Source organism: Syngnathus leptorhynchus, chromosome 13 (genome assembly GCF_054491065.1).
Source record: "Syngnathus leptorhynchus isolate UIUO chromosome 13, UIUO_Slep, whole genome shotgun sequence".
NCBI lineage: Eukaryota > Metazoa > Chordata > Actinopteri > Syngnathiformes > Syngnathidae > Syngnathus > Syngnathus leptorhynchus.
Window position 1 is genome coordinate 2,563,889 of NC_141207.1, and position 22,211 is coordinate 2,586,099.

Sequence of the window (22,211 nt, forward strand, 5' to 3'; positions counted from 1 at the left end):
GAATGCAGCGTTGGCTGTTCTGCCAACGACATTCAACCATCCAATTATTTTTATTTATATCCATGAACTCTGGTGTACACAGAAACAATGAGAATGTTACAAAAAAATAAACAACATGAACTTTCTTGACATAGGCAATTTGAATCATTTTATTAAATGTGTAATAGAAAAATTTAACACCTCAGTAAAACTATAATGGTTCAGCATTGTCTTTTAGTCTCATGGGATCTAAAATTGTCTAAATTTTCATGAGGGAGCAGACAGCATACTAACACAGATTCACTTCATCAGTGCGACAGACAAACCACCATGAGGGGGCTTGAAACTGATAGTGCAAAGTTGTTGTTTTTTTTTCAAGAGGATCAGGTCTATGGCAATTGTAGAGAAGAGCTTCAATTGTAGATGCATATGTGAGAAGTGTGTGTAGATTCAGCGATAGTGAGAATAAACTCAGATTAATCCCATATAGTATTGTCTACGTGCTGACTATATACATTTGTATACATATTTTTTAAATGAGAATAAGCTTGCACAATTTGTTTTGCAAAGTAAAATAACATTGCTTGCATGCCTCAACACTCATATCTCGCGAGCCAGTCACGTATTTAATCACACAATTTGACACGCAGCGTGGGCCCTCAGGTTGTGTGTTAAATTTTCCTCCCCCCCCCACTCTCCCGACTGAGCATGTGGCCCATTGTGCCGTTGTCTTTGCCGCTCTCGTTTTATTTTTAATCCTCCTTCTGAGGCGTAATGTTTTGCAGATGAAAGACAAAGGGCGAAAAGAAAGGAAACATGCTATCCGTACCAAAAGCGGAATACAAACATGACATGAACAAAACCAGTTGGCGTACGCAGATTACTGTGATACAATCACTATATTAAACATGTAAGAGTGCATAGTGGCATGAACGCTGTTAGAAAAACAACAACTGCGAAGAATAAAAAAAAAAGGGAATGTTGTGGACTTTTTTCGATTATTCATTAGACACCACTTTCAACATACGCAAATGCTCACTGATGTTTTGTTTTCACAAAATATTTTGACCATTAAGGTACTTGTGAATTTCTCTGTCATATGGCACTGTTCATTTGTTCTTCCCATCATGAATCTCATTAATATCCAACTCAGGATATGTTCTCTAGCATGTTAAAGCAAATACTTATTGAAATTTCAATGCCAAACATCCCAAAATGTTTGCGATGACCAAGGTCAAAGGTCAACCATTATCTGATACATGTGTATATTCCACACTCTTTTTCGTGATCTCACTCTTTCCATGTTTTGTTTTGACAGGACGGCCAATCCAGGACTGTAAGGCAGTTCCAGTTTACCGACTGGCCAGAGCAAGGCGTTCCAAAATCTGGCGAGGGCTTCATTGATTTTATTGGCCAGGTGCATAAAACCAAGGAGCAGTTTGGACAGGATGGACCAATTTCTGTCCACTGCAGGTGGGGAGCACTCTTACCTTAGTTGTGAAATCAAAAGTGCAATGAAACTTGGATGAACACTTCATGAAACAATGAAATCTATTTTAAGCTCTAAATAATGGTTTTATTGGTGAGAAGCATTTCATGACACTGAAATACAAAGAGATTTTTTTTTCTTTTTTTTTTTTTTTTACCAACACTGTTATTAAATTGCCTTCTGCCTCCTCCTGTAGTGTACTCCTCACAGCATCACCAAGTATGATACTCCTCTTTTTGCTATGGTAATGCTGTGGAACTCCACAGGCCCATTTCGTTCATAATTGATAAGGCTGAGATGCAGTTTGGCATTTACAAAGAGGAGGAGTATGAAATAAAACAGCCATTATTTTTCTTTTTATGATCCATGATGGATTCTAATACCTGGGGTGTAGATTTCAAGGTAACCTACATCATTATCTTGGCATGCTACACATGCCAGAAACGGATATTTGCTTGTGATCGTGCGTCAGAGCTCAAATTATTCATATTTAGCTATGGACCTTGAGTATGATCCATCTTTTAGCTTTTGTACAACCATCTTTTTGATTGTTTTTATGGAAAACAAATGGTGTATGGTATATTATTGGATCTACTGTGTGTTTCGAAGATCCTCCACTCAGTGGTGGGGCTAGAGTTTTATCTTAGGTTGGGTGCGGGGTCAAGGCTATATCAGACGGTCTGCAAACCCCCCAAAAACATTTTACAAAACGCTGATAAACATTTATTATAGCTATTTTCTCTGTGAAGCATGGGAAAAATATGGGAAAAAATTCCCAGTAAGAATCCGAATTATCTGGCCTGGAACCTGGGGTGGGGGTGGAGGGGTCCAAGGATATTTTACAGGGGGTGCGGTGCCCCTGCAGCACCCCACTTAGTGTCCCACTTAAATTCTTGTGGGTCGATGATCAAACTCATTAACAATATGACTCATTGTCTTACTGTCACATAAATGTTTTACTTTTCTAAAAGAGGTATTGTAGCTTGTTTTTTCTGCCTTTGTGTCACACGGGTGCGATAACATCATCAAACATAACGTCACCTTTCCCTATGTCGGGAAGCTGATGTCACCAGCCATCAAATGGCCTGTTGAGACTTTGTCAGTGGAGGTTTAATAAAAATAATTACAAGGGAAATTCATAACCACTTTAATAGGCTCACAGTACTCTTAATTCTCTCAATAAAATATTGTGAGAAACATCTTCCTTTAATTTTATTTGTAAAACCATAACAAAAATAATGTAATCTCAAGTAATACATGTTTAGTGTGAGTTCTTTTAGTGTTAATTTTCACCCACTTGATTTTTTTTTTCTGTATTCACATCCAACCTGTCTTTATATATTGAATTCAAGACTTCATGTCATTCAACGTTTGTTACCAACATTGGTTTCTTTGCAGCCACCTTGCTTTGTCCACTCTTGGTTGAAGGCTTTGTCCTTTTCCCTTACTCTGCACCTTCCTCAGCTGTCATCCCAATTTCTTGTTTCTAATCCTCTGCTCTACTCCTTCATTTTATTTCGTTCCATTCTTTCTCCTGGCCCTTCTTCATTCCGTTCCCACCACCAAGCTCTCCACTTCTCTGCCGCCTCCGCTCTTTTTCTCAGCCACTATCTAATAGACCTTTGTGCTTTTTGTCATTAATTGCATGATTACGTTCTGTGAATGAGAGACTCCAAATCCTCTCAGTGGGCTACGGCTGGTCCACCCTTTCATATTTGGAGAGGGGATACTACTGGTGAGAGAGGAGCACTGGGAAGAGGAGTTTGAGTTCATGTGACAAAGCTGTGATCGACTCCGGGAAGCGGCTTTGGGTGGCCTAAGCGATACACCAGGAATGAAAGTCGGGGGAGGATGTTCGTGGGTGGCTGGAGAGATAGGTCAGCTCAGAAATACTGTTTGATATCATAAAGGGTTTTTTTTTTTTTTTTTTAAATAATTCCAAAACACTCGAAGTGACTTTTGTTCTCTGACACAGACATACCCACGAGCACTTCAGCCGTCAGTTTCGTTGATCGGTCAACAAAATAGCTTTAACATTTGGAGGCAGCCCAAATAAAATTGTTGTCATATCAATTATTGTTCCATTGGTGGAGTGGAAGTCATTTCACAGCAAAGCAGCTTAGAAAGGAAGCTTTGAAGTATTTCCGGATTCTACTTAAGACGCAAGACTGTATTTATGGACAGCAGTTGCAGCCAGAAAGATGTCAAGATGTTTTGTTATTTATCAAACCATTAGATTGGTTGCATTTTTGTCATTACTGTGACCTTGAGCGGTTCCAGTTGGTTATCCTTTTTGTCTGCCAAGAAATTAACTCGCACTACCAATAAATATGATTGTATTTTATTTACAAGAGGTCCTAACTTTGCCATCCAAATGTTGTGGCTTGTTATTTCTACGCTTCAAATTGGTGCTCTGTTTTATAGCGCTGGCGTGGGCAGGACCGGCGTCTTCATCACCCTCAGCATCGTCCTGGAGCGAATGCGTTACGAAGGCGTTGTTGACATCTTCCAGACGGTGAAGATGCTTCGGACACAGAGGCCGGCAATGGTCCAAACTGAGGTCAGATGTCTCACATACACACAGTCAAACAAATCCTTTCATTATCAGCTTTTAAAAAATAAATACATTATTATTTAACAGTTGAGCTTTGGAACCTAAACAAAAATAGCCAGAAATAAATTGAACATAATGTGATTTGAAACAAAAAGAAATTGTTGCAAATCCAAACATGCGTAAAGATGATATGAATGCCTGCCTTAATCTGTAATTACTTCGCCCACTCATAATTTCAATAACCAGATGGATCTATTAATACGTATATACAATATTAACATCTCATCAATGGTGTCACAGTGGTTTATTGTATTCGATAATTCATTTCAATTCAATTATTTGCTATTCTTCTGGCAAGTCTCATTACTTTTAATTAAGATGACATCTTGAGATTCACTGTACCCCGGAGCCTTCACTGTCTTGTAATACTTGGATTTCTTTTTTTTTTATTATCACCATGGCAACTCGGTATGACCTATTTTAGTGATGTATGATGTTGGTGAACCGTCCATTACACCGCTCCTGTCTTGATAATATCATTGTTACCATATTTTTTTGTTTATTTGTTTAAAGTTATGTACAATACTTGTACATACTTTTATCTTATCCAGCTACAATGTCATTTTTGCGTCAGTTTCCTTCATCTTCCAGTTACTTGGTTATTGTATATTCAACAGATGCTTGGAATTAAACAAATTATTAATGAATGGAATTCTAATATGCAATATAAAGGGTTATGCCCTCTGTGGGGAATCTAATTAAGCAACGTGGACATGCCGGCACCTCATATTCAACCCTCTCAACCAGTGGGGGACAAAACCGCGTGTTCCAGAGGCAGTTTGACGGCATCTCATTAAACAGGAAGTGCAGTTGGTTTCAAGCAGTCCTTGATGCCTCGCTGCCCTGACACCGGGTACCTATCTTTAGACAGCACTTACTGGCTTCAAACGCCGCCTGCGTTGCGGCAGGTTAACAGAGTGCCGGCCCACCTGGGACCTGCTGACCACCTGCCTCTGAACAGAATGTGCATGAATGTCCTCAACTTTGTTTGAGGGCAACTAAATTTAATTAAAGTTGAGTAGAACTAGCTATTAAATGACCCCTAGAAAGTTTATACTTTTAAAAACATTCGCTCTGCGCTGCATGAAATGTCTTTCCTGACATAATCTGCATTAAAAACGGCTGTTTTCTTTTTTTTTTTTAAATGACATGATGATCAAAGCTTTTGCTCATAGTACTGTAGCGATTATATCGCTGATATCTTTTTTTTTTTTCCTCCTCCCTCTGTGTATGCTCTTTTTCTACAGGATGAGTACCAGTTCTGCTATCACGCCGCTCTGGAGTACTTAGGAAGCTTTGATCACTATGCAACGTAAAAGCCATTTCTTTCCCCCATGAGTCCTGTCACCCCCTCAACAGTCTCCTGAGCCATAGAAACTTGAATTTTGAAACAGTGGTGTCACAACAAGACCACCACTCTTCAGTCAGACGCATTCAACCAAGATTTTTTTGTCACCACTCCAACAAGAATAATTCCAAGCTAGATAGCTCAGACTTCGCAGTGAAGAAAAGAGGAGCCGAAACCGGAAGCATTGGCAAGTGTCCGACTTCTTACCTTACCTCAAGTGTTTCCATACAGACATTGTAAAGGTTCGCTGAAATGTCACACAACAGATGAAGTACAAGGAAAATATCAATGAGATGGCTATCGCCAAGATGTAGTAACAGTCTCTTGTGATTTTTTTTTTTTTTATATCCCTGGATGTAAAGAAAGTTCCAAGTACTTTTTTTTCTCGCCCTTTCCAACGATATTTTTTGGAGTACTATTCAGAGGAATGACCGAATTGTGGTTGCGGAATGGGTGCGTATTTCTCCCAAACGCTGGGAAACCGTAAGCAAGAAGACAGCGTATGTGGTCAGCAAAGAAACAGACACACTAATGATGAGCAATGCTCGTTTGAAGAAAGTGTGACAGTCCATCACACATCACATGATCAGAAGGGATCAGAAGGAAAGTTGTCAGGACGAAAGCAACATCACATCCAATGAGAATTTCTGCGAGTCACTGGAGAACTGTAGGAAGCTGTGCCTGTAAAAAGAAGCAGTGGCTTGGTCGTCTGTGACCCACTTTTTATTTCTTTTTAACCAGCTTTGGGGTTGCAAACTTTAGAAGATACATGTGGTGAGAAGCTTCGCAACAAAAGGAGAAACCTGACAAAGATAGCTCACAGCCTTTTTTTATGTACATTGACAAATGCTCATCATCAATATATCAATATTTTTTGGGGGGTTTAGTTTTTGTTTCAAACCAAACATGCTGCTTATCTCATGCACGAGTGACTATTAAAATAGGTTTCATTTCAAAAGACAAAAGAAAAACAACAATTTGGCCTATTTGTATTACAAAACCAGGTGTTTGAAGATCCCTTGTCCACTCATTTGTTGGATTAAAAAGCTATTTTCTTTGAGCCCTTATTACTCTGTGGGTGACGCAAGCAGAGCTACGAGGAAAATCATCAGTTACTTGCACATCCTTAAGAAAATGAACTTGAACAAAGTCCCCGGCAAAAAACTGCAGGCTGGATTTGACGCATTAAATTAAATGTGACTCCTGAACATCAGCTCAGCTGGCTTTTATTTTTTTTATTTTCTTGAGGTATCAATGCTTTGGTACGTGCTTGTTTGGATTCCATGAAAGGGTTTCCGAAAGACGCGCACAGAACAACCAGAGCGATAGACAGAACCGTGTGTAATCCTTTTTCTATTTCCAAAAAAGCCTTATTGTTATTGTAACATTATGAAAACATCAGTGTTGTATTACGATGATTTATTTTGCATTACATAGCTAACTTTTTCTTTTCTTTTTTAACAAAGATGTTGTATCGCATTTTCTATATAAAAATAGCAAAAGAGAAGTGCTTATTTGTTCATATTATGTTAAAAGACATTCTATTTTTTCACTGTAGAAATCGTCAGTATAACGTGTCTGTGTGTATGTGTGCATATATGTACATACATACTGCACACTCACACATTCATATATTTAAATGCAGACTATAAAAAGATATTCATTTTAGAACGATCCAATCATGTTTTTGTTGTCTTGCCCTACCAGCCCTGATCTTAGAAATATGATGGCTTCCTTTTTCATTTTAGCCATTTTTTTTTTTTTTAAACCTAAGAACATTGTGTGTCTTGCAAAGGCAACAAATCTTTCTTTGCCCTTTTTGGATTCTCTTTCCGGTGCCAATGTGCATATGCATTGCAGATTAATTTTAAATAGAACAACACATTATCATTTATTTTGTAGACATTAGTATTTGCTATTACTTTATTACTTTTTTTGCAGTTGAGGAGAATACTGTCCACACAATATCTAACAAATTATATTATATTTTTTTTGTTATCTGATTCCACCAAATTTGACATACTGTACTTCAGATGATCACGTACAACATGACCCTTGTTTAAAAAAAAAAAAGAACATTTATGTACTTTGTACTTTTTTTTTTACTTAATTTCCAACATAATGTGGTAATTATTTTTTGTTAAATATATACACAACGATCTACATACATGTAAATAAACAAATATATAGATTATATGTATTTGTAAATCATTTGACCCTCAAGATCTTAATTCATTGGATCAGTGCAATGAGTGGATTATCATCGCCAGATTACCTAATCTTGGTTTCATTTTCCCACCAAGAAAAAACCTTAACAGGTACCATTTGTTTCTTTTTCGGTTTTTCTTTTCCCTTTGCAGTCAAAACTGGAAATACCCGATCACACACACCTCAATCAGAGCATAAAAAAGGCAACAAAATAAATCATCCCTTAAATTTTCTTTGTGAATCTCAGTTAATTTTCTGCCACCAGGTGCAAACAAATAAACCTCATATAGTTCGGTTGCCATGTGACAGGTTTTTTTTTTGGACATTCTACATGCGGCATTGTTGCTTTTTTTTAATGGGATGCAGAACAAACAGGAATGAAGTGAAACAAATGAAGGCAAACCCAAGACAACCAAAAACCTGCTGCAAAATTACATTCCCGGTACGACGCTAAAACAGCTGGAACTTTGACATATTTGATCGAGAACAAAAATCCTTCTTGTGGAACTGATGGGAGCGCCTATGTCGAAACTGTAACTGTGGAGATCTTTGGAAGTTTGTGCAATAGAACGTTTCTGACTCTCTGTCAACACCTGCCACAATCATTGGAAAATGTCACGGAATAACTGAGGTGAGACGAACAGAAAATCAAGACACTAACAAAAGAATCAAGCATTTTCCACAACATACCGAGAAAACGATCAAGAAGTTCAAACTAGTTTTCATTTGTATGAGGGCCAAGTGCTGTCACTTTCAAACTGTTACATCTAACTGAAACATGATTGGTTTTAAGCCACTGTGTATGTAGATATGTTGACTTTGTATTAAAGAAATGTTGTCTGAAAAACAATTTGCCTGGGATTTTATACTATCGTGTGATCATTGGATTTACTCAGACTTGCCAAATCTTTCTAGAACGTGTCAACTTTTGAAAAGGACCAAATGAAATACAGTCATAGAAATTGTCACAACCACAAATGATTGAAAGGAATACACACCTCTTCAAATATATTGGAACAGTGATGATAATTTGTTAATTTTTGCTCCAGACATGAGTTTGTCCTGTAAACATGAGAAAAAAGATCAACATTTCTTCATGTAGCAAGATATTATCAACAAAAAAAAACACCCCTCCCCATAGAAAAGAGGCTTCAGATAAGAAGAATTTAGACTGGTCAAGCAAAATAACAGACTTAAACACTATAGTGTATGCATTTTTACCTAGTAAAGAGCTGTCAAAGGGGTATACCCTCAAAACAAACTGAAAAGAGGCTGTGGTGAGAACCTAGAAAAACAAAAGGACTTGATACAGTTATTGCATTTGTTCCTCAAAACAGGGAAGCAGCGGTTAGAGTACTGTAGTCAACTTGCAACCCTGCGGGCATTGGTCGTATGGGTTTAAGCCTCGGGCAGAACTGCGCCAGATCACTGCCATCACGCAACTAAATATTAAATCTTATTCACTTTGATCTATTTAACCAAATCTGTTGCAATACAAAAACGTGTGTGTTTTTGCAAAAACATGTTATGCAACTTCATTTATCCAACTTATATTGTAGCCCATCAAACTTTCATCCTCTTAAAATGTTGGTTATATTTTTGGGCTTTTGGATCTTGAGTTCTCTTGCTTAAAAACACAAATATCCGATGAAATTTTTGGACTATGATGCCTCAAGAGCAAACAGCACCGACTTGGTGCATCAGTCATTATAACTCTGCAGCTTCTATTGGAAAAATCTGCAGCAGGAGCATACAGGACAACCAATGAAGCAAACAGATGGTGCAATTTTTATGTTATTAGATTGCCTGATTAGCTGCCTCCTATATTTACCGACCAGGCTCTTGACAAACATGCTGGCGTTTCCTTAAGCCCTTTTTCTAGCTGGATAAATGCTATGCACAACGGCTGATAAGGTTGTACCTTCACCTCCTCATATTTGCTCTGTCATCCATCCTCCAGCGGGAGAAAGAGAGAGAGGTTCTTCTCATATAAGGGAAAAGAAATTGATGGCAAATCCCTCTTGCTTTTTTGTATGGAAATTGTAAAAACTTATACCATCTTCAGCAACATTCCACTACATCACAAGAGAGATGCCATTCAAGGCATATAATATACAGAGTGTCACCCTATCTCAAGGCCGATGATGCTAATTGTCTACTCACTGTTGTATGTTTCTCTCCATTCTTTTTTCAATCGTGGCGAGCCAGCAAGCCGAGAGTTAGGGTTGACGAGGTAGTGAATTAGGGCGCCGATTATGCAGTGTTTCAGACAGTAGCTCATTAGGGCCCAGCTAAGCAAGCAATCAAAGAATCGATGTGACAGTGGGCCCAAAAGCCACAGAAATGTGTAATAAATGGCAAAGCGATAAATTGGATTATCCACAGCCCCGTGGCCAAGTTCTTTTTGTCGCGAATGACGAATCAATCCCATCAAGTCACGTTTAAAAAAAAAAAAGAAGCAGGAAAAAGGTAGGGCATGGAGGTTATCTGTCACGCAGGGGCCTTGTTAAGGTTGCTTCTTTTTTTCAGAGCTCGTTTCCGTATGGTATTCAAGTCGCTGAAATATTCATGACGCACCATTAGGCCTTTATGAGCACATTTTATAATAAGGCATGTACCGACATTTCAGCTCCAGACAGAACAGTAAAAGTGTCACACGGGCATCATGCCTCATGCCTACTGATTCACTAAGAAACCATCACAAGCTGGAATGAGCAACTGAGGAGCACTGATGCACAAACTAATGTCGATACAGCAGTAGGTGATCATATTGCATGTGTTGGCATGAAAAAATTGCTAGGCATCCACTCCGTCCACCTGTCACTACACAAGGAGTTATGACAACATATTCCTCATTAAAATGTGAGCAAAAAGGACACTTGAAAAATGTGTCCAGTTTCTGTCCTGTAATCAAAATGCCCTCCACAAGCAGGAGTACAGACCTCATGTTGGTACTCAGGAAAGACTTTGCTGCCATCTGCAGGATTCATGGGGTCATGAATGTCATCACATTTATTACTAATGATGTGCAATTTCTATTCAATTTAACACAGATGATGTATTGAATTATATTATCTTCTCCAGAGGCGCTTGTTAATGTTAATTACACTGTTCTGAGGCATGCTTAGTAACGTTTCAACTTCCACTCCAATGCACATCAGTCATTATGCCCAATAAAAGCATGTTTGACTACAGTTTTGCTAATTGTTGTCAAAAAAAGAACTTTAAATATTGAAGTGTCTTTAATGATTAGATCTCCACATGGCCTGGGGATAGTCTATGTGAAACATCTGCCAGCAATAAACGGTGGTCGTTCTAAAAGCGTACAACATCATGGTTTCTGTGTTTATATCCTCTTGCTGTTATTTCCTATCATCTGTCTTATGTTCCCCGAGTCCTTACAGCCTCTCTGTGTCCAACGAAAGTGTTGTCACTTGATAGATTGCTGTCATTAAAAAATAAAAGGGAAGAGGCTTTTCTTTGCTCCTTTTCCCTCTTGTGGGCCATCAAATAGACCTTTGGCTCTTTGTCCTCTGGCTGCATAGTTTCAACTCTGTTTACATCAGATTCCTGGTTGTCACACATAATTTACTTGAGGGTTTGTCTCAAAGTTATATTAATACTGCAAGCGACAGAACAAAAGCTGTAAACAAATTTTCCAGAATGTTAATAAGTTTACTGCTCGAATGTGTTAAATGCACAGGACATATTTTGTTAATAGAAGTAACACAATGAGGATTAATCACAGTAAAGGTTAGTCTTTGTATCTTTACTGTCTTTCTCTTTTGGTGTCCATATGAAAATAATGAACGTTTATAGAACATATAAAGCTTGTTTGAAATTGTCCTGTATTGATGGGCAAATAAGGGTTCAAATTTGCTTCATGAACCAATTGTATTGTTTTACTCTACTAGATGGCAGTGTTGGTTTAAATTGAGGGCTTTAAGAAATGATAAGTCTGTGTACTTTCAGCCCAATGTTAAACAGAGAGTACCATCTAGCGGACTCAAAAAATACAACTGCGGTTCACGAACAAAATTTGAAGCTTCCCATCACGACTTTCCTGCCCTGCAGTCTCCTGAAGAAAAAAAAACAGTTAAAAGTTGCTTTTAAACAGATTAGTCCTTAAATGTAGGCTTATGTCTTGACAAAATGGTTTCTTACAGCTCATTAGCACTTTGGTCTCAAATGTCAGCTAATGTACTTTGCAAATTGAGGCATAATAGCTTCGTAACGGAAAAGCGCAAGAATGATGGCGGAGAATAAAATCTGACAGAGCTGTCTGCACCATAACACTCTCAAGTGAATAATTCAATAATAATTAAGGATACCTGAAACCGTCAGAAACGGAGCTATTACAGCTTCCCTGTAAACATGTCCATTTGGACATAATCGAATCAAATTCCAGCAGACTTAGTGTTTGTAGTGCAAGTGTGACTAAATGCTAAGAAATTGAGCTGGAGGAAATTGAGTGAAAAAGTTTGGGAGTATCATGATGAGCCCAGAAAGAATCTCTGTCATCAACTTTTTGATTTACCTAACTTTGTTTAATCCATATATTGCCAAGCAATTAGATCTAAAAAAATAAAATCTCTGTATCTACTAAAAGTCTTCCTCTAATGAGGAGCACCTTCTGCTTTCGCCTTATATGAAACTAGGCAAAATCATTTCATGGTATTAGTAATGTTGGGCTACAATTTTTCATCAGAGCTTCTTGGGGGTCACTTAAGACCACACGTTTCCTACTGAGATGTATTCAATTAAAGTACTTACTATAATTGGTGTGCTGCATATGATTCCAAATTCACAAAAGAATAATCAGGCATGTGCGTGTGTGTGTGTTTGTGTGTGTGTGTGTGTGTGTGTGTGTGTGTGTGTGTGTGTGTGTGTGTGTGTGTGTGTGTGTGTGTGTGTGTGTTTGTGCGTGTGCGTGTGCGTGTGTGTGTCATAGAGACTTTTGGCACAGGTGTGACCCTTAATGTGAATGAGTTCACCCTAAGTTTACTCAGTTGTTTTTCATTTTCTCAGCTTTGGGTGCTCTTTGTTTATTTCTGCAGAAATTTTCCAGCTCATTAGTGTACAAACAAAACTTCAGGCTTGAGCCTGCTGTTTGTTGATGGATACATGGAAGAATAAAAGGAATGCTAGATGAAAGCGACACTGTATTTTTCACTCAATTTGATCATATTGTTGCAGATAGAGTTTGTTACAGCTGCTACCTTGCATCACTCCCCTTGATAAACAGCCAGTGTCTAAACAGAAAGTATACATCTGGGTTACAGTTCGGAAATATAATTAAAGTATCTAATTCATTTTTAGGGCAGGGGGCTGAAATAAATTCAATAATATAGACGACTGACAATGACTCGCATCCAAAAGCCACATTTTTTGCCTAATTAGTAGCTAGATAGCTGTCTTTGCCCCAAATAGCAAAAAATATGTCCTGCCCTATAGAATAAACTAAAAGTATTGAAAAAATGACATGAATCCTACACACTTTTAGCAACTATCTGTGAGCATAAATAAGTGTGTCACCACCATTTGAAAATTAAAAGTTGACATAATTTGTTTCGAACTTTTTCTTGCATTATTTATTATCTATCTTTGGGGTTTTATGATACTTCACCCAAAAAAACATCCATTGCCTGCTGAAGATGTACTATGTAAAAAGCTTGGTGAAATGAGAGTAGATGAAGATAATGCGAGTTTTGTGCGGCATTTAAAAGCCAGCCTGATTGCACGTAATGCAGTGGAAATCCTTTTAAAGTTGGATGGATTAGAGTTAGACAAAATATATGTCCGGATGTGGTGTGTCAACAGATGCAAACAATGGCTGTGATTGGCTTGCTTGAGACCACTACATCACTGAGAGTGTGACTCGTGCAAACTAAAAAGGAATGCTAATAGGGGCAGATCTGAGCTGGGGAAAATTGAAGGAATATCCAAATTACTAAAACAAAGAGACGATAATAAACTTGAAGTGATATGAGATGGGGATTGATTGTGTGTTTAAATTACAAAAGACAATTATTAGGGTGGTTTCATGGTTCATATATATATATATATTTATGTGCATGACCTGCCATGTGGAGCTGCCAAACTGATTTTCACCGTTAACACTGCGTTAACAGTGACAGTAAAGGAATTCAATTCAATTCAATTTGTTATTTCAAGTATGTAATTCATGGCTAATTGTGTTCTTAGATTGGTTATCAGAGCTTATTTAGTTTGACAAACACTTCAATTAGAGATTCTTATCAAACACTTTGTTTTTCATTTACAACAATGATTTGAAGCCCAAAAAAAAAAAACATGTCTCGCATCCTTAACCACTGTGACCATGGTGATGTCATGTTTGCTTTTTCTACATTTGGGTGCAACTGCATCAGCACCACACTTTGGATAAAGTGATTGATACTACTATATAGCAGCCTGACACATATATCTGCCAGTCTGGTTATTGCTGCTTCCTGCTCCATTCATTCTCTTCCATTTCTTTCAATACTGTCATGATCTGTGTTTTTGTTTATTCGGTTTTATACTTCCTTTTGGAAGAACATGTTATTGTTTTTCTGCCTGATATCTACATGTGGCTGGCAAAATTGGATGAATCATAGAGGGTCTTCTCTAGTTGCGGCTGTTATAGCGATAGTAAGTAATTATGCAATAAAACAAGCTTGATGGTCTCCATTTGAAGTGCCTCCATTTAAAGATGCATTCAATCAAGAGGCCTTTTTTTTTTTTTTTTTTAGAAACACCAAATATCTATATTAGATGCTGGAGCAAAAATCTGAAAAACCTTTAAAGCTGACTTAAATTTAGATTTAGAAGTATTGGTCCAAATCTGCACCACTTAGGTCTGTCTTAAAAAAAGCTATTAAGCAAAACAAATAAGACCTAAACAATGGAACCATTGGCAGTGTTTTCTTTTATGTCCCTATCTTAATACAAGATGGATAATTTCTAAAAATGTATCTGTTTTATTGTATACACAAGCAGCTTTTATGGTTTATATGATACCCTTTTATGGACGCACAAATTAGAGGACGAAATATCCTCAAAATGAGACAGATGCTTAGTCCCCCCCTCCCCATAGTTGATGTCTTACATATGCTTTGAACATTTTCTGTGGACCTCATTCTTGCCTCAAATAGTTTCTAACTGTTGCCAAAGCCCTTCCCCTTTTTGCAGGGAGCTAAAGGAAGCATGACTCAAGGGAAAGATGATTATCTGAGCTGCTGAGAGCTGAGCAGCAGCAGAAGAAAGGATATGTTGAAGGGTTATTGTTAAGTGTGTTATGGCCCTACTTTTTTTTTTGTGTGTGTAACTTTCCTTTGACATTGAAAATGGTCCCCAGTCTTCTATGGCTATGCGTTAGATCCATGACTAATGAGAAGCAGATTGATGGTCTGGATGGAGAGCTCAAAGTCAGCATCTAAGCTCCTCTAATGGTAAGACAAAAACTCTTTACCACCTCACTTGATAAAAATACAAAATGCACAGCGATCTTCTGTTAGAAGAACAGCGTTCACAATGTTGCCTTTCAATGTCTTACTTTGGTTAGAGTTTTTTTCTGGTTGCTGGAATTGGGTTTAAGCATCTACAAAACAGTTACATAGAGATGCTGGTGTATTTCTTAGAATTAGTACCAGTGGTATTGTGGGCATATTTTTTTACTGTGAGCTGTCAAATACTGGAATCTTCAAGAAAACTACTCTACAGTATTTTTAGCAACTTTTTTTTCTTGCATAGTAGTAGCTTTTATCAAGCCTTTTACAAATTTGACAGTTCGTGATTTATAAACACACACATGCTATTAAAAAAAAGGCTACGGACCACATTAGTTTTCCATTTAAAATGGAATCTCCACAGTCGATAAATACAATACTAGAACAGGAATGGAACATAGTCCAAGTTAACTAAAATGTCACTGTCCCGCTTGCTCAGTACAATAATGCAGGTGCGTGCAAGGCATACACAATATTCATTGAACTTTTATTGCAACAACTAAATAACACACTTGCATTTCATTTTTGAAATCGGTTTATTTCGAAATATTTATTGAGTTGCTGTTTTTAATTAACTTTCATGTACAGTACAGTTTTTTGAATCCTTATTCAAGTACAGTTTGTCTTCATCCTATATTTAAGCACAATGTTCAGGTTCAAACAATCCATACTGTTGCATTAACTCACAATAATTTATTAGAATAAAACCTCAACCTCAATTTTGTTTAACGCTACACTTCTTTTTCATTTAAGAGATCCAAATATTTTTTGAAGTGTGATAACCACTCTTTTACGGCTTATAATTCTAGTGAGTGTGAGCAGAGGCAAAATCGATCGATAGTGGCCCTCTAATATTCTTTTCATGACTTTATAAACAGAGACACGAGCAGATTACAGCCGTATGATTAGCGTAATCGTTACATTTTGCATGGAACACACGCACACACTTAGGTTTCTGTGGTTTCCCATTTTCTTGAGAAACAATTTGCATGTCTCCTTAAAGCCAGACTGAATATGATTGACTGACATATTGATTTTGAAGCTAATAGGCACTTTTGCCTAATGGCACACTTAAAAGTTTTTCAGTTCAAGCAGCATTGGCCTCGTGTTAGAATTGTCCAAGGGAGTGAAGTTAATTCCCTGTATAGACCACAAATTTGGGTCTGTCAGAGTTACAAAACAACTATTAGTTTTAGTTACCTAACTATGTTAAGTGATTTTAAAAAAAGATGCTGTTTTCGTTCATCTCGAGTGGATTTTATTGTAGGAGAAATAAAGTCACCAAAGTGTTTCATTAATTGGTTTACAAATGAGAAGTGGATTAATATACATTGCACAGAAAATCTAAGGATGACTTTTTGATGAACCAATGAGGATCTCTATTTATCTATGTTTATTTCTATGTTCCGCCCATGCTCAACAGCTAGAGGGTAATAAGTCAAACAGGTGGGAACCAGGATGCGAGCTGTCCATGATAATGTTTCCCGTTCTGCTGAGACAGCAGATATTGTAAATGTCTTTCTGGAAAAGGAGGGAACATCCAATGACCTTCTGAGAACAGCGTTTGATAGATACACCCTGCAGACCGAAAGTATATGCTTTTATTCAATCGTACTGAACACGACAAGGGTTTGTTTTTAGGGTTCTATCAGGATCTTTTCCATGCAAGCTTAATATTTTGTCATTTCAGAGTCAGATAGATTATTTCAACTATGAAACTCATTGTGTTATCAATGACTGCACTGTGATAGTTATGGATTATAGATTATGGTATGATCCACAACAAACGCCACTTACTTGAATTCCCTTACATGAAGTCATCTCACTTTTCAAAATGAATCCAAGAATCATGCAAAAACGGGGGTGACTTTGTTTACGATGTCGGGAATGATTACTGGAGGGAATTTCTTTCTGACAGTGTTTCCTTTTACTGGCTGAATTAATCTCATAAATGTTTCCTGGAATTTTATCAGTTAGGTTAGTTGACTGGTTCTTTTATCACAAACAAATTATTTAGGTTGTTTTATTTAAACAGAACTAGTCAACTAATTTACAAGAGAAGACAAAATGAATTTAGTACAACTTATCAGTTAGGGTCGCTCTTGAATGTTCTGTGCATCTTTTCTTAGTTTGTTGTCCATTAAAATGATAAAAAACACATGATTTTATAGCCATGAATATTTCTTAGTTAATGATTGCACATTTACAAGTATTCACTTGCATTTAAGACAGTTAATCACACTTGACAACTGTGAGTAAATATTATTATCAATATTCCTTCATGATTAAATTATTTGCAATAATTTGGATTCTGAAATCTTACTTGTATTCCTGACTGTATATAGATTAATGTACGTAAAAAAATGTAAAAAAAAACAAACTAATACACGTGATGGGCAAAATACCACATTTAAAAAATGTAGTCTGTGTAAAGTATATAGTATGTGTCTTGTGTGTATTTACACAAAATGAATGATGGATTTTATATTTCTTTTCAAGGTGGAAGAGCTGTATTCTTCGTAGTGATATTGTTCTCCACAATCTGAAGTGGACATGCCATCTAATCTGGACACCATGAACACATCGACGCAAGCACCCTCCAACGACACCCCAATCTGCTACTCCATTAACAATCCTCCATTTAAGATTGTGCCCACCATCGCCTCAGCCTACTTCTCTTCCATCTTCAGTGTGTTGGGTATCACCTCCAATCTCATCGCCTTTGTGGTTCTCGTCAAATCGTTCCAACGGACTCACAGCAGCTCGCGTTCTTCCTTTCTCATTTTCCTGGGTGGCCTGGTGGTCACTGACTTCATGGGTCTGGTGGTTACAGGCAGCATTGTGGTCTCCTTTCATGTGACACACTTCAACTGGCGTAATTTAGATCCACATTGCCATTTCTGTAACTTCATGGGCATGTCAATGGTCTTCTACGGACTGTGCCCACTGCTGCTTGGTGCTGCTATGGCTTTGGAGCGCTTCATTGGCATCACCCGTCCATTTGCACGTACCACCATCATGCCCAAGAAACGGACAGTCTTCATTTTGCTGCTGGTGTGGTTCATTGCCAGCTGCATAGCGTCGCTGCCTCTGACCGGAGTCGGGAGCTACCACATGCAGATACCTGGCTCTTGGTGTTTTTTCAACATTGGTTCAGAGGGCAGTGACCTGACCTTTTCTGTGCTCTTCTCCATGGTCGGGTTGACATGCATTGCGGTGTCCTTTGTGTTGAACACCGTGAGTGTTGTGACGCTCATCAAGGTGTGCTGCGGACAAGATAAGATGCAACGTCCCCGAGACCAGGAAGTGGAAATGATGGTGCAGCTTATCCTGATCATGGCCATCGCTTCCATCTGCTGGTGCCCGATACTGGTAAGTCTGTTTGTCCGAATGGTAATCTAAAATATAATACTGAGATGATTTCATTTGAGTCACATTTTCTGTACTAATCTTGAGAATTTGTCCCAGATACAAAAAGGTATACACAGTTGTAATTTTAGTCAAGGGGGTTTCACAATTTCACACAGTGAACGGATTCATTGTTGCCAATATAAATCAGTGAACGCTTTGTCATTGCCTTTATAAGGACACGAGACTGCAACGAAAATAAATGGGAAAACATTCACGGTACATTTCAAGAAGGGTTTCCGCATCATGTTTTTACTACACAAAGATGAACTGATATGGTTGTAAGGACTCAGCGTAGTAACCACCATATGGCATCACTCTAACATCTGAAAGGCATCTAAAGCATCCAACACCCTTTTCTGACATTTTGATCTTTTTTTTTTTCTTTTATCAGCACTACCATAATGAGGCATCATGCCATCCTAGGAGATTTTACTGTGCTTCCTTTCTACATGCTTCAATGCTCATCAGCAATGCAATGTCCACATGAGCTGAACTAAAAGCCTGCCGATAATCTGAGGGACTTTAACTCCCTACAGTAGTTGATATTTGCTGTACAGCACAGGCAAAGTCAGCATCATCAAAAAGAAAATTACTCTTATCTGTATGTTATGTCGGTCTCCATGGAGATATTAGAAATTAGCAAATTGTTCTAGCTAAAATCAAATGAAAACATTTGCCAGCGGTCCATAGAAGGTGGTATTACAGTCAGTGCTCCATCACTGATTGTTTTTTACCTTTGGCTACTGCAGCGGAACCTCAAAATAGACCAAGACAATAAACTTCAACGTAGGAAAGTGATATACACGTCTGTCCTGGCTGCTGAGTACCATTCCTTTTCACTTGGTTAACATGAAAACAACGTCATCTATTTTCTCACAACTAGCTGATGCTGAAAGAAGTAACAAACATTTGTCTTGCACTTTTAGATGATGTGATGAATTTTGCAAACGGAATATTCTGATAAAAAGTCTTTATAATCTCTTTCACTTCTCTAAATCTAACTGTCACTTAAAATCTGAGTTAATGTTTGCAAACAATTCATGTTTAGAGTTAAATGACCAGAATATTCGTGTTAAAACATTGCAACAAGAATTGCCCAAGTCTTTATATAAAGATTTAGATTATAATATACAGCAAACAATATGGGTGTGATGTGTATAGGCCCATTAAATACAATATTTGGTTTGCGGCCCTGGTCTAACTTTGGTTGTGTGATACCTTGCACAGATTTATATTCTGGTGAATTCTTCGACTGGGGAAGCCGTAAAAGGTGAAAGTATTTTGTTGTACATACGCTTGGCCACCTGCAATCAGATATTTGACCCCTGGATATACATCATGTGTCACCTTTCCCGAATAAGGCGAGTGAAATGTGAATGTTAGACGAGTCGCACAGTCTCATCATAATCATCAGTCACCCCACTTAACATCGGTCTGGAAGTTCCACCAAGCCAAACAAACCATGAGGTCATTCATTTATTCAATGGCTGTTCTCCTCTAACCCACCAATTCACTGTTAGCCATTGTCTCATCTTTTTGTGATGCTGTTTGTCTATACTTGCTTTTTATGTCCTGTCATTTGTTAAAGGCATATTACACTCTGCTATCTTTTATCATGCAGAAAATATGTAAACTGTTGCATCCCACTTTTCAGCGTTTCAAATAATCTATGAGAACAATATTGCATGACTATTTTGTATGTGCGCTGCAGTGTATTGTCAAACTAGCCTCATTGTCACTTGGCATGGATATGGCTGCTGTTCCAATGAGTAACTGCTTGTAGTATTTATGGTAAAGTGCAAGACATACTACTCTCTGTGTCATATCTGCCCAACCAAAGCTGTATTTTTATATTCATCCATCTATCCATTTTCTGAACTGCTTCATGATGTCATCAATAATGCCAGTTGACTGTGCAATTCAACAATAACAAAAAGCCGCCGTGGAAAGGTCAATTCGACATAATTGTCAGGCCGGGTTAATTTATTGCCAATCCAATCAATTCCATCAATTTCATTCTAAACTCTCATTTGTCATCATACTTTGCGCTTGTTCATTTTGTGTCATTAATGCAAGTGTGACTTTCTCGGTTGAATTATCACCACATCTACGGTACTTAATTTATTCATGCTGATTTGTTTTGTTTCCTTCCTCCTCCATCAGGTCTTTATTGCACAAACTGTGCTGAGTGGACGTCCTCTCCAGGTCATATATCTTCTGCTGTGGCTGCGCTTTGCATCCTGGAACCAGATCTTAGACCCATGGGTGTATATCCTGTTTCGCAGGGCGGTATTACAGAGAATCTACCCCCGCATGGACTGGTCCCGATGGTCCACCTTAAACCGATCTTTCAGGAGCACCATTAACAGGTTCACACATTCCTCTTCTCTAGGACGGCCTCTCAGCTCAGATGAAATGGGACAGAATGAAAAATTAAATGAAACACCCCTTACACTAGAAAGCCACTACTTGGATGGTTGATCTCTGGTTCAGCGAACAGAAGAAGCTTGGTTATAGTAATGATCTGCTTTGCAGTCCGTGCTGACTTGCTGTCTTGAGTGACACCCTGTGGAAGATCCCGTCTTGACTCTTACCCCACCGCCAACACATACACCATAATCAAAAACATGCTGGAGTGGACTATAAATTGAACTGTAATCAATAAGAAGACACCAACGGCAATGAATCATTGCAATTATGGGACTGTGGTACTTTATCAAAATAACATTTGCTTTGTCTCGCATTGTGTTTTCTTTGTTTGATGGACAAATAATTTCAAAATGCAAACTCTCCTAACTCTGTCATGCAATTCACATTGCCCATCATTCCCCAACTCTATCTGTTCTACATATGATGACTCCACAGTACAGATATACAGTAATCACATTCCCATCAATAATAATAATGATAAAGCATGATGTGCATTTTTAAGTGAGATAAGGAACAACAACGATCACTGGCAATATAATATAAATACAATATACTGCAAAACATTACAATTTATGACATGGATCTTATTTTTTCCATCATATTATTTGCAACTTGAACAGAATAGAATAGAAAAAGGTCAAGGAGAGTTGGCAAGAAAGCAGTCATAATAAAAACAGACAGTCAACACTAAGGAAATTGCTCTACAACATCATTGCATAAATATTGTCAGACAGATGCCCCTGATGCCAAAATCGCACTCAACTTCTTGATTAAAAACTTTATGCAATGATCTACTGTGTTTATTCTAAACACAGACACACTTGAGAGACATCTGAGATTATACATGCGCACATTCACATTTTCATACTTGGGAATGATCAAGTTCCTATTTTCAGATGCATGTAAGCTATTGTCTGTCATATATGCATTAGTTGGAAAAAATGTAAAAGTTGTGCTACTAAAGAAACCACTGAAATTTGTATTTAAATGAGTACTACAAATAAATGTTTGTGGAAAATATTTGTAGCTTTATTAATGATGGTGCGGCTCGGTGGCGCACTGGGTAGCACGTCCGCCTCACAGTTAGGAAGGTGCGGGTCCGAGTCCACTTCCGGCCCTCCCTGTGTGGAGTTTGCATGTTTTCCCCGTGTCCCCGTGGGTTTTCTCCGGGCACTCCGGTTTCCTCCCACATCCCAAAAACATGCTTGATGGGCCGATTGAAGA

General features: G+C 38.0%; 2 protein-coding genes across 7 annotated transcripts in view; both read left to right on the plus strand.

The window, feature by feature from the left end:
- ptprsa (protein tyrosine phosphatase receptor type Sa) overlaps positions 1-8,467 on the plus strand; it is a 313,388-nt gene extending 304,921 nt beyond the window's left edge. For all 6 annotated transcript variants that reach the window (XM_085929036.1, XM_085929035.1, XM_085929040.1 and 3 more), the window contains 3 exons: positions 1,298-1,452; positions 3,893-4,028; positions 5,330-8,467. In XM_085929036.1, coding sequence (XP_085785162.1) covers positions 1,298-1,452; positions 3,893-4,028; positions 5,330-5,398 — 360 coding nt within the window. In that variant the 3' untranslated portion in view covers positions 5,399-8,467. The remainder of the gene's footprint in view (positions 1-1,297; positions 1,453-3,892; positions 4,029-5,329) is intronic.
- A 6,431-nt stretch (positions 8,468-14,898) lies between these two features.
- tbxa2r (thromboxane A2 receptor) lies at positions 14,899-21,999 on the plus strand. The gene is made up of 3 exons (XM_085929120.1): positions 14,899-15,089; positions 17,646-18,518; positions 20,721-21,999. The coding sequence occupies exons 2-3, from the start codon at positions 17,700-17,702 to the stop codon at positions 21,036-21,038; spliced, it is 1,137 nt and encodes a 378-aa protein (XP_085785246.1). The 5' UTR covers positions 14,899-15,089; positions 17,646-17,699; the 3' UTR covers positions 21,039-21,999.
- The last annotated feature ends 212 nt before the right edge of the window (positions 22,000-22,211 follow it).

What these genes read in the sequence shown, in the direction of transcription:
- tbxa2r (XM_085929120.1), top strand. Translation starts at nt 17,700, where the DNA reads ATGCCATCTAATCTGGACACCATGAACACATCGACGCAAGCACCCTCC. An exon ending in TCTGCTGGTGCCCGATACTG is followed by an intron (nt 18,519 to 20,720) that starts GTAAGTCTGTTT and finishes CTCCTCCATCAG; the next exon opens with GTCTTTATTGCACAAACTGT.